The sequence below is a fragment of the Gekko japonicus genome, unplaced genomic scaffold (genome assembly GCF_001447785.1).
Source record: "Gekko japonicus isolate JY-2015 unplaced genomic scaffold, Gekko_japonicus_V1.1 scaffold800, whole genome shotgun sequence".
Lineage (NCBI taxonomy): Eukaryota > Metazoa > Chordata > Lepidosauria > Squamata > Gekkonidae > Gekko > Gekko japonicus.
The window spans coordinates 449359-461602 of NW_015164693.1; the positions used below are offsets into that span (position 1 = coordinate 449359).

The window sequence follows — 12244 nt, forward strand, 5'->3', positions numbered from 1 at the left end:
AACTTTTTCAGGACTTACTTGCAAGACTGACCCTGAATGTCTCATTATAGGGTCACCCTCAGAAATCACCTTCTATCAGATGACTACTTCATCATGAATTCCACCCCTCAAAATCAAATGTCATTTTAATTACGCATCTCTTGCCTGTGCCATCCATCGTTGTAACATGGAATTAACTTTACTTCTTATAAACGGGCATTTGGAGGGGGACAAGAAATATTGATTTCATGTGCAGACTGAAACCGCAACTAGAAGTTGAGTTCCAGAAATGAGCACTCTGGAGATTCCCCATGATGTGCTTTTATAATGAAGCAGGCAACACTTCCATCCAAATACAGAGACCTCATTCTTGTGGGCTTGCAAAACAGCCTTCGGATATGAACCTGGGTACAACAAAGGATTTCTTGTCTAACCTATGTTTATGATATTCAGTGACTGAGATACAGCCCACAGAGAACTGTTAACAGAAGCAGACCATTTGCTTTTTTGATTAAATGTTAAAGGATGGAAGAAGACTGCAAGAGGACAGATACACAAAAAACTAACAGTGGGATCTCATGTTGCACTTGGGGCTCCATGTCATCTTTGAGGGGGCTGTGATTCATTGGGACAGCACCTGCTTCACATGCAGATGATCTGAGGTTGAGTCCCTGGAATGTCTAAAGGTTTGTTTTTTAAAGAAATCAGGTGTCAGGTCACATGAAAGATCTCTGGCCAAGAACCACTGTCAGAGTAGACAATGCTGACCTTGATAGCCCGATCGTGTGCCTTAGTAGAGGTTAAATACTGAGAAGAGGCTGCCAAGCATGGTCAGATAAGGTAGCTGGATGGTCAACCCAGAATCCATTAAACCATCAAGACTGCCAAAGAGGCAAAGTTCTTCTTCAAGAGAAAAGGGATGAAACGCACAATTCCTGATGAGCAACACTGAGTACTTAAACCCTTTCATCTCTCCAAGCCTCAGTTACCTGGATGGAGACTCTATTTTAAAAAGCCCATCTAGCATGTTCTACAATAAACTAGATTTTGTTAATGGAACCCTCAAAGTCACTTACTTGGTTCACTTCCACTAAAACAGGAGTAATTAATTCTGACAATAGAGAAAGTATTCAGGGGAAGTACTGGTGGAGAGATGAAAGTGTTTGGATACCTCTTGCAGTAAAAGGGGTTAAGACTGAAGCTGATGTTACACACATATCCATGATTAAACAATTTTTGTTGCATTTCTACAGATGTGATTTGCCTCTGCAATCCCTCAAGTGAAGGCCAGCTACTTTTTGGTACTGCTCAAAGTGAGCAGGTTCAATACTGAACAGCTGGTCCCCTTCAGAAATCTTGTAAATATATAAGAAGTGCAGGTTCCACCTTGCACTATACTTTTTTAAAACTCAAGCAGCTGCAGTTTTGGGAGGAGCACTACTCAAAGAGCTGAAAAACTGCTCAAGCAGCCATAAGTGGAAACAACCAATCCTAGGTCAGCAGCTCAAACTCCCCTTTGAGCCTGCTGGGGGCAGTCTCTCAAGGAGAGTCTTGGCACTGGACCAAAGCACTAAAAAACTTTCCCAAATACACTATAAAATGGCTGTCCTTTCAGGAACAGCAAAGAACTATATAAGTCTTTAACCTACTAATTATTCTCATGATACACACAAGAGATAGCCATGAAGAGCCAAATACAGATGTGACCCACAACTTCATCTGCTACTGCACCCTGATGGGCCCTCAACAATGGGTGACCACCATGAAGATTCCCACAGCTTCCACAGCTAAAACTGACATTAAGGAGAGCATTAACAAATCTCTGCAAAGCAAAAAAATAAAATAAAAAATAAAAAAATGGCCAGAGCACATTCAAGACTCAGAGGAAACTGCACAATGAGTTTTCATGCCTCCATACACAGGGGCAGTATGTAAAAATCTGTAGACTTTGAAATTTATATTTATATAGTATAGCCTAAATGGGGATATTGTTCACATTATGGAATAGGCAGGAGTGGGTTTCCAAAGGCTTCACATTATTTTTCAACACACTCAACGCTTTCCCAGTGGGAGTCCAGAAAACTGTTGGGCCTGGATAAATGCATGAATGCCCTTTCTTATTTCCGTCCAAAACACTCAATGCCCAGTAAGCACCCTACTGTGTCTCCCAATCCTTTATCCCAAGCCATTCTTAAAACCAGGCTGCTTGACTTACCGGCAAGCTAGATGGTCGTGACTGTAGATTCAAATTTACATCTTCTTGCCCTTTACTGGAAGCCATTGAGGCAGCAGACGATGCCTGGGACCCAAATGAGTCTTGTGAGATCTCCTGAAATACAAGAGACTAAGCCACTGAAACCAGGAGTGAAATCGTATAATTTTCATCCTAGCTTGCAACACAGCCCACAACAACCTTGTTCCACTCAATCTCTCTTACTGGTGGATGCAGCTTCAGTGGTGTCAACACTACTGTTCAAGTTGCATGTGAGTGTATATGTGTCTGAGTCTGAATGCACAACCTGAACAGTAGTGTTGACATCACTGAAACTACATCCACCAGTTGGAGAACAATTATGTCCCATATCAGCAACCATCCTACAAACACTTCCAGAATTTCTTAGATATCCATTTCCTGCGGTTGCTAAAACTAGAGCCCTGCGAACAACTCAGGTGAAGAACCCAATGGGTAAGCTACCTCAGCTGCAGCTAGCCATGAAATGCCAGATCAACAGGCAGAACTGGGGGCAAGTGACCAACATCTGGCTGAAGTAAAGTGTCCCTTTAAAATGAGAGGGATTAAGGCTAGAATTCACCAAAGTGCCTTACTGTCTTTAAATAGATGAAGAGGCCAAAGGAATGGGACTATAAACGTTTTTGGTGGGAAACAGTCCCGCCCCTCCGCAGCTTTCTATCCCTCTACCCCTTCAAGGAACATTTTAAGTTTTCCCAGGTTTTTTCCAATCAACATGAATGTTCCCAGATGCATGATAACAAGTGCTCTTGAGCCCCTGAGGCCCCCCACTCCGCCCAGCAAGAAACAAGGGGGAAGCAAAAAAGGGAGACTAAGCAGCCCCCCCCCCCATGTTCCTTGCCATTTTTGACAGCTTGGAAATGAGTTACATGCCAAGGCAGCTGGCTGCATAGCCCTCCCCACCCCATTCAATTTCTGCCAGTGTCAAAAGAGAATGGAGGCACCCCACCATCTCAATCTAGCCATTCCTTCTGGCACAGAGAAACTTTAGGAAGACCATTATCCTAGCACTGTACCATCGAGGAAAGGGCAGCACTGAGGCATCCGCTTGCCCAGCTCTGGCTATGCATTCCAAGGTTGGAAAGCAAACAGGAGGGAGTATGCACCACTCTGGCTTACAAACACATAAATACTGGAGAGGCAGTAACAGAAATGTAGTCAAAGACCCAGCACTACTGTAGGGTGTATGTGGCCACTCCCTGCAATCTATTTTGCAATACAAGTTCCAGTTCTTTAAAGTTTGGCCCTATTCTCTTTTATAAACTCTCTTCTGAAGTGTTTAGTGAACACTGTGCCAAGTTACATTAGCACGGTGTGGTAGCCATTAATCCACTAAAGAAAACTGTGCTGTCATGAGGGGGCAGTATACAAAAACAGAGCAATCAGGAGAATTACAAAACAATCTGTGTGTTGTTTGTATCTGTTGATGTTTTATATTTGAAAATTTAATAAAAAATTATAAAAAAAACCCAATCTGTGTAGTGAAAGCAACTGCTCACAAGAGAAAACTGAGGGAAATTTGTGTATTTGTATATGGGCTTCATAAGGTGAAGAGCCCCAATCAAACTGATGCAGAAAGATTCCACATACTATTAAGGACAAATCTTGAAAACAAAAAGCACGCATTTCAGGAGTGGAAATGACAGTGATTGAAAACAAAAAGATGGAATTCTGTTCCATCAGAGGGTATTCCCTACCAAGAATTCTGGAAATAAGTTATCAAGTTATTAATGGAGAATTTATGATAACCAAGTTCAATCAGTTGATCCAGATTTGGCTGACACAAATTCTCCACAAGGCCATATTCCAATTTGGTCTTCAGGCACTTTTTTCATTTTTTTTTTAACACAGGTTTACATTTGGAGGATGGGGCAAGAATTCTTCTATTATCACTCCTCTACGAAACAAACACATTCTAGTTTTGATCCCTCTATGCATGTATATAATCCACAGCCATATGTAAGTCCAGCCAAGGCAACTTGTGTTGCCAAGGCTCTCGTGTACTTCTCACTGTCATATATCCCTGTGGTTTTTGCAACCCCAGACAGGCTGCAAACTAAGGTGCTTTTTTTTTCTTCTACAGAGCATCTACACATGATTACAAGTTGTGTTTGACTTTACAGGGCACAAGCTAAATAAGCCTGATCTAAGTTGTTTGTGTCAGCTAGAAGCAATAAGAGTATGTGTCAGCTAGAAGCAATAAGAGCCTTGTCATTCTTTTTAAAGGCCCTTGGTGGTCACCTGCCCCCTTGCATTAACCCCATTTTCTGCACTAGCTCAGAGAGAGAGAGCGCCTACACATTTAAGGCAGCCACGGCTCAAAGAAATCAGGTTGCACAATTGTGCTGCTTTTCCAAAAATGAAAGGGGAATTTTATTCCCACACTTGCCTATCAGAGGACAGGGAAACACATGAGAGAAGTCCTACCTGTGGAGGTGGGAAGCGCTGCTGAGAATATGCTGACTGCTGCTGTGACTGAGACTGAGGGTAAGATGCCGTTTGTTGAGAAAGCGCAGAGGTAACAGATTGCTGAGTTTGCTGTTGCTGGTAAGGTGACTGAGACTGCTGCTGCGAATAGGCTGGCTGACTCTGTGGATGCTGCTGGGCAGAGGACTGCTGCTGAGGATATGGAGATGGCGACTGCTGATGGGGTGGCTGTGACGGCTGCTGTGAGTACGGGGGCTGGGAGGACTGGAGCTGTGGAGGCTGAGACTGAGTTTGTTGTTGCTGATAAGAAGGCTGAGAGTGAGGGGTCTGAGATGGGGGCTGCTGAGCATATGAAGGCTGCTGCTGCTGCTGGGGATGAGGACTCTGCTGGTTGTAATAGGGAGTCTGGGTCTGCTGTCCATATCCACTGGGGCCCTGCTGTCCATAAGGAGGAATCTACACAAGGGAGAAGAAGAGAGAAGGGGAATCAAACTAGAGATCTGAAAGTCATTGAACAAAGAACTGGAACTTAGGAAAAAATGACGGACATCTGAGAAGCCAATGCCACGTGGGTGGTTTATGGCATCCCCCTCCCACCAAAACAGCTACTACCAAATAATGCTGATGGCATTACAGCAACAACAAACCATTATAACACAATTCTTGGTTCCATATCAAGCAACATTACTTCCCAGTACAGGGACTTAACATATTCTTAACAATTGCTTAAAGGATTTGGCCACTTATTTCCTATTCGCTCACCGAAAATAGTAACTGTGCTCATCTTTTAAGCACAAAAACCTGAAATGTAACCAGCACCATTTTGGGGAACAGAAGTACTTGCTCCTATTTACCTGTTGTGCATAAGAGACAGTGCCTATCGCAGTCTGCGTCCTGCTCTGCATTCCCATTGGGTATCTCTGAGGAGTCTGTGGCCCATATGGCTGCCCTGGATATCCATGACCTTGCTGTTGCCCTGACTGAGGTCCCTGCTGTTGTACATATGGGTTGTTTCCTCCATAAGGCTGAGGTCTCATCTTCCCCATCTGATCCATTGGGCTGGATGGCTAGGAAAGAAAGAGCACAATGTTTGTTACAAGAGCATTCCGTTGCATATCAAACTGCCCAAGTTTAAAAAAGTCTCCCTTCCTCCACATCCACAAGAGCAAAAGGTAAAAGCTGTAATGGAAGAACGTTCTCTACTGAAAGAAGCTGCCAGCCAATCAAAATTGATTGTGCTATAAAAGCACCAAACTTCGAAAAACAATTCTTTGGCACCCAAAATAGAAAGCCCTGTATCAGTAGCTGAAAATTTAGGATTATGATCATTATTCTAGTTAAGTAAAAATGTTTCTTAATTGACATTATCTTAAATCCAAAGCACTTCCAAGACCCTAAAAGCAGCTGCAGCCCAAAAGGAAAAGACCAAACAGCAATCTACTTAAATTACTTCTGTTGGAAAGGCCCATACCAAGTCATTCTATATATACAAAGCTTTTTGCTTTTCTCATCTCCCCAAACTTAAACTATTGCTACAAGTCTCAAATAACTGCAATACAGAGGGTCTCCACTACTGCATTCTCACTGGCTGACAGGCACACTGCCTGTGCACAGCACATCTGCTTCCACTCAGTTCATAGTACAAACATTAAAATGCATTTTAAGCAAAACCAGAGACATATGTAAGCAGAAGTTTTGTACAACAGTCCAAATCTAACTAAAAACCTAATTCAAACAGTAGGTTAGGTCCAAGTTCCCTTAATCAGATCTTGTCTACTCCCCCAAGGCTCCTGCAAGGCCACTGCTCCCCCTCAAGCTGCTGCTGAGAGTCAAAGGACCCTCTAGAACAACAAGAGGCTACAGTCGCTACACCAATAAAGAGGGGGGAACAGACAAAAATCACTCCCCTTGCTCTTATCCAAACACAGAAAACACTCGCACAAGAGGGCAGGGGGAGAGGAGAGGAGATGCATTTTGTCTTAAACTTTCAGCAGGAAAAGCAATAAAAATCTTACAGCCCACTAAATATACTTGGGAGTTTATCAAAGGTAGAAACAGAAATATTTCCATTTGATTAAGAGATTATTTGCTAGGGTTGTCAAGAGACCTGGAGAAAAATGTCCTGTTCCTTTAAAAAGGCTTAATTTGCAGAAATGGGCAGATGAAGCCTTTTGGGGCATGGAGGTAAACAACATTAAGCCTCCATTAAAGGGACATAACACTTTTTATCCAGGTAGTTGGCAACCTGGGTGTTCAACAGCTTTTTGCTGAGGGAAAAAGTCACACATCCATAGACTAGCAATATACGTGGAAACAAACGTGAAGTGCACAGTTTCAGATAATTCACAGAACTTAAAAATGTCCAAAGACTGACCAAAATACAGCCATTGTTTACAAAACACCAGGAAGTTAGTTATTCCCACAAAAACTCAGCCTACCTGGTCTACAAAGCATAAGACCAGCAGCTCTAAATAACTGGGGGGAGCCCTTGGAACTAATCCATTAATGCAACAATAAGCTGCCTCTCCCTCAAATCTTCCATTACACACCATCATTCTCTTGCATCATCAGAATTAATCATCCTATTCTCAATAGTCCCATTCTTAAAAACATACACACACACACACAACTAAGTTTGAACTCTAGGTTTATCATTGTGCTAACATGAGGAACAGCTGCCAGAGAGTAGAATGTAGATACTGCAGATATTTTACAAAAGTTGTTACTGGGAAGGGGAAAGTGATACATGATAATTGAAACTGACCCCCTGCTGACAACTTACCCACATTCATTGACAGTGGAAGCAAATCACAGTACTGCCAATTCTACAAACCCAAACAGAACAAAGTGAAAGTCTATGTCACGCCAATCTTCAAGATCAAAGTTAACCAACTGGCACTAAACATATCCCTCCCAGACAATCAGTGGTCTCATCTGTTCTAGTAGGTCAAAACGTGCACCTGGGTTTCATCAACAGCAACAGTACCATGTCCAATGCTCCCGCTAAGCTGTGGAGTCTTGTGAGCAAAAATACTACTTTGTGAGCTACTGGCATTAAAGTTGTGAGTGAGCGATTTGGCTATTGCATAAATTAGTTTGCTTTGGAGCCACCCTTCCTGAGCTAAGACCAAAATCTGTGAGCTGGAGGTTAAAAAACTGTGAGCTCGCTCACACTAACTCAGCTTAGAGGGAACACTGACCATGTCCCATAGCATTTGAGACAAAAGGGTGTTTAATTACTAAGGCTATAATGTAGACTCTATTGCCTATAAAATGCCAGTTTACATGTAGACATGAGAAGCGGTGCTATCCCTACTAGGAGCAGCACTCCTCGGACAAATGCACAGTGAACTGAGCAAGGCTGGAGGCATAGTGCTCCCAATGCCATTTGGTGTCTCTAAACAAGCATGGGCTGCTTAAAGAACATGAACGCCTCCATGTAATCCATCAGGCCAATCAGCATGGACATCAAACACACTAAAACAGCCCCTGGAAATCTGTCTTTAAATCAACCAATGCATTTATTTCATGCTTGGTATCAGTGCTATCACCCACAAGATTTTTGGAGTGATGGGCGTCATTCACCTGAGTGTTTAAAAAATTCATCTTAAACATGGATTAGCCATGGCACTGTAAGAGAACATTTGTTATATACAAGTGTTGTACAGGTCAGCTTTCAGTCCCAGAAAAACCTGCAAACTCCAAGTAAAAAAGCACACAGACCCCCAATCATTTGTTAGTATTAAGTATAGTCTGGGGCTGCCTGGCAGCACTGCATGTACATGTTAGCCATACCAGCAATTTGGCCAGTATTGATAGAGAAGCTCTAGGGAAGCTTCCAAAACTATTTTTTTCCTGGACAACAAAGCTGGCTCCGGTAGACCAAAAATGAAAGCAAAGAGAAGCTAATATGAAGCACTTAATATTGCCTGAGGTTATGTTACATTCTACACTTAACTGTAGAAGGGAGCAGAACAAGGATTATGAAGCATTTGAAAATGGCTGTACTGTTTAAGTTAAACAGAATCAGGTCCCTTTATTATATAGCAAACAAAGCCTCCCTCATCTTGGATCAAGAATTTATTCCTGACCAGTTCTGTCTAATTTATAACACATTTTTTAAAAATTTAAAAGAACCTTGCTGGCTCTTTAACAGAGAAGCCCTAATTGATTCCCACAGTAATTAACCTGCATTTTACCTCAGAGTGTGCTAGTTAAGGAAGTCAGCGCAGCTATTTATAACTCATCTCAAATTGAGGGCAGACTGCCTAAAATCTAACACATCCCAGCTGTACTCCTGTTTGAACCGGGGCCAAGGGAATTTTTTAAAGCAATCTTGGCACTGAATGAATGACACCAACACTATGAGAGCATGAGTGGTTGTGTTGTGGTGACGTAGCAGTGGAGGTGGAATGGGAAGGGGGGCAGCACAGTGTAATCTCTCCCTGGCATGCGCTCAGTTCACAGGCCCCAACCCTACAGCCCCTGTACAGTAAAGCCAGGAACCACCCACTGAGAGCTAAACACAGGAAATATCTTTTCCTCCAAACGCCTTGAAGCACATGGCTTATCTGCATAAAAAGCAAAGCCACACCACCCCTGCCAGGAAGGTTAGCGAACTTAATCTCTGACTAGGAGGGCTGGCTGCCTACAAGGACTTGGACCTGCGCCGAATAACCCAGAAAGCCGAGATAACAGATGGGTAAAGACCCCAGCAGCAAATAGCAAAAACGGGCACCCACGTGACCCTCCACGTGGCCTTGAAAGCTGAAAACTATTGTTTCGCGGCTGGGCTGCTGTACAAAGGCAGCGAAGGCCGCTTCCCATGCAATTCAGGGGAGGAGAAGCAGCAGCTGTTAGGGCAGCTTCTCTATTGGGCCTGCCAGTACTCTTGCTTGGTCAAGAGGATGAAGACCACTGAACCCCTGGGACCCAAAAGCCACCAAAAAGATGAAAGCTCTCACCAACAAATAAAACCCCAGAAAAACAACCTACAGATTTAATGCAACTTGGAAAATGCACAGATGCAGCCTCCACCGAGTCCCCACAGTTGAACCCAGATGGAATCAGAGACAAATGGAACAGTGAAATTAGATTTCCATTCAAAAAAGGGCGGTTATCTTCTCCATATACAAAAAGCATTACATTATTTTAGCTCCCCCCCTCGGAAAAACTTTTTAGGTTCACTGCCAGACTATAAACACTGATACAAGGAGGGATTTCACTCCTAGAGCTACCACCTACTTGCTTTTAAGAAAAAGGATTTCAATAGTTTCTACCTCTTTTACCTTTTGAAGGCACCACAACTCACTTATCCAAAAGGAGAGATAAACAAACCATCCCAACCACTTCCAGACTCATAATGTAGGAGCATTTCAGTTTAGCTGTTAGGACTCTGAACATGATAACTTTCCCTCAGACTTGCCATCATGCAAGAGCAAAAGGTACTATCTTCAAAATAATGGAAAAAGAAATATCCAAGACAAAAAAAAACCCTACAAATCTCACTTGTTCTTGTTTCTATGCCTTTGTTTACCATGCTTGCCTTTAGCATCCTCATCAGATGCCATTTCCTGGGGTTGGATCTAGATTAAATTGGCAATTTCCAGATTTCCCTTCCTGCTATAAACACTCATGTCATTTGTCACAGTCCCCTGTCCCTCAGAAGCAGCATTTCATGGAGGTCAGTGAGTTGCAATGGGAGGCAGAAGAGTTTCACTCCAGTGATGGAAAGACAGTCCAGATCCAATACACAGTAATGACACTAAAACTTAACCCCATCCCATGGTTAATCTTCCATACATACGAACTACATAAGTAAAAGCTGCCAGGAAAAAGTTTTCATGGAGCTCATCAATTTTCTTCTGTTACATTATCTGGGTGAAACTCTGTGTCTTCATTTATATCCCGCCTTTCTCCCAAATGGGGATCCCGGCAGTTTCTTTCATTTTTCATGCCTCCATTTTACTCTCTCAACAACCCTGAGAGGTAGGTTAGGCTGAGTGGGTGACTAGGCCCATGGTCACTCAGCAAGCTTCCATGGGAGAGTGGGGATTTGAACCAGATCCTAGTCCAACCACTATATACACCACACTGGGTAAGAGACTCCACATCTTGCAGAAATATATGGGGAAGAATACTATTACCATTGTGCTGGCATCAGTGGTGTACATATTAGAAGCCTGAAGTTCCATTCTCTCCAAGGGTCTCCCCCCATCAAACCATTTTACTTGCTTAACATTGATATGGTCAGATCATGTTCATGTTTAAACATCAACATCGGAGCACTTCTGCTATAGATCCATTGTGCTTTAACCACATTCCTCATTCCAGGAACACTCTCAACAAGCAGTTTATTGCACAAAAGAAGTACAAGGATTTTTTTTAAATAACAAAAGCTCTTTGCCCTACATCAAACACTACTTTTGAAGCTCCCCAGGTTCAAAATTGTCTTGTTGAGCACAGAAGGAACTGCTCGTATGAAAAGAGTAACCAGACACCCTGCTGTGTTGCAAGCCCACCAACAGGCTCTCTGAATCATGACAAGTGAAAACCTCTGAATATACTTCATTTGGGTAGTTTTTATCTGCATAGCTGTTCAGCAGAGAAAAGGGAGCTCCACTCTCTGTGCATTTAAAGCAGCCTTCTCAGTTATCATACCTTGTCATGCATGCACATGTCTTGCAAGAAGCATAGCTGAGAAGCTCCCAAACCTTGCCCAGTACCACTTTGTCCATTACACTGATCCCAAGTCACAAATATGCAAACTAAGTTCAGCAACTGGAGATAGCCTGTACCACACGATCGGCAAGATTTTTGATTCACAATGAGGTAGCAATTTTAAAAGTAACCAATAAATCTTCTTTCATGTGGTGTCATTTAGATACAGAAAGCTTTCACCAAAAAGACTGGGTAAAGGTCACAGGGGATCTCTGTAGATGCCTTTTATACCAGGAAATTTCCTCGACCCTTCACGCTGGCTTACCCATTTAGTCTTTTAAACAAACCAATTAAATCTGCATAAGAATAAAACAATTGCTCTGAAGAAAAATTGCTTCTTGTTTTGATACTGTTGAACCATTCCTTCCTTCTGGACAGGAAAAGATCAATACCTTTTCCAAGAAGGCAATCTCCACTTCTGGTTTTTGTTAAGTTAGAAAATATTCTGTGAGCATTTTGTTTTTAAATGGCTACCCAACTGCTTTTAAAGTCATCTGGTTTTTAAAAAGTGGTCCTCATTAATATGATGGAATAAACACTTGTGCAGAAAGACACTTTTCTTCACAGCTAATATAAGCTTCTAGAGGAAAAAAAGATCACAACAGATACCTCCATTTGGTGGTAAACTATTGCAGAAGTTAGAATCAGAAGTTAACACCATACCAGGGTATTTTACTGAACAAATCATTCTTCTCTAGTGATTGTATAATGTCATCCTATATACCACAATAGTTGCAATTGCCCCTCAACAATACTTAATCCCCCACTGTGATGGATGTTCCACAACAATGTCGTTTTTGCTTCCAAAATCCAAGTGTATAGTACCAATGTGAGTAGTAGGCCCACCTTAAACCCTAACCAAGTTCA

General features: G+C 42.4%; 1 protein-coding gene across 1 annotated transcript in view; it reads right to left on the reverse strand.

Annotated features, from left to right (window-relative positions):
• ARID1A (AT-rich interaction domain 1A) overlaps nucleotides 1-12244 on the reverse strand; it is a 125508-nt gene that overhangs the window by 93892 nt on the left and 19372 nt on the right. The window contains exons 2-4 of the mRNA XM_015409445.1: nucleotides 5512-5724; nucleotides 4658-5113; nucleotides 2195-2308 (exon numbers count right to left, since the gene is read on the reverse strand). Of these exons, the coding sequence (XP_015264931.1) occupies nucleotides 2195-2308; nucleotides 4658-5113; nucleotides 5512-5724 (783 nt within the window). The remainder of the gene's footprint in view (nucleotides 1-2194; nucleotides 2309-4657; nucleotides 5114-5511; nucleotides 5725-12244) is intronic.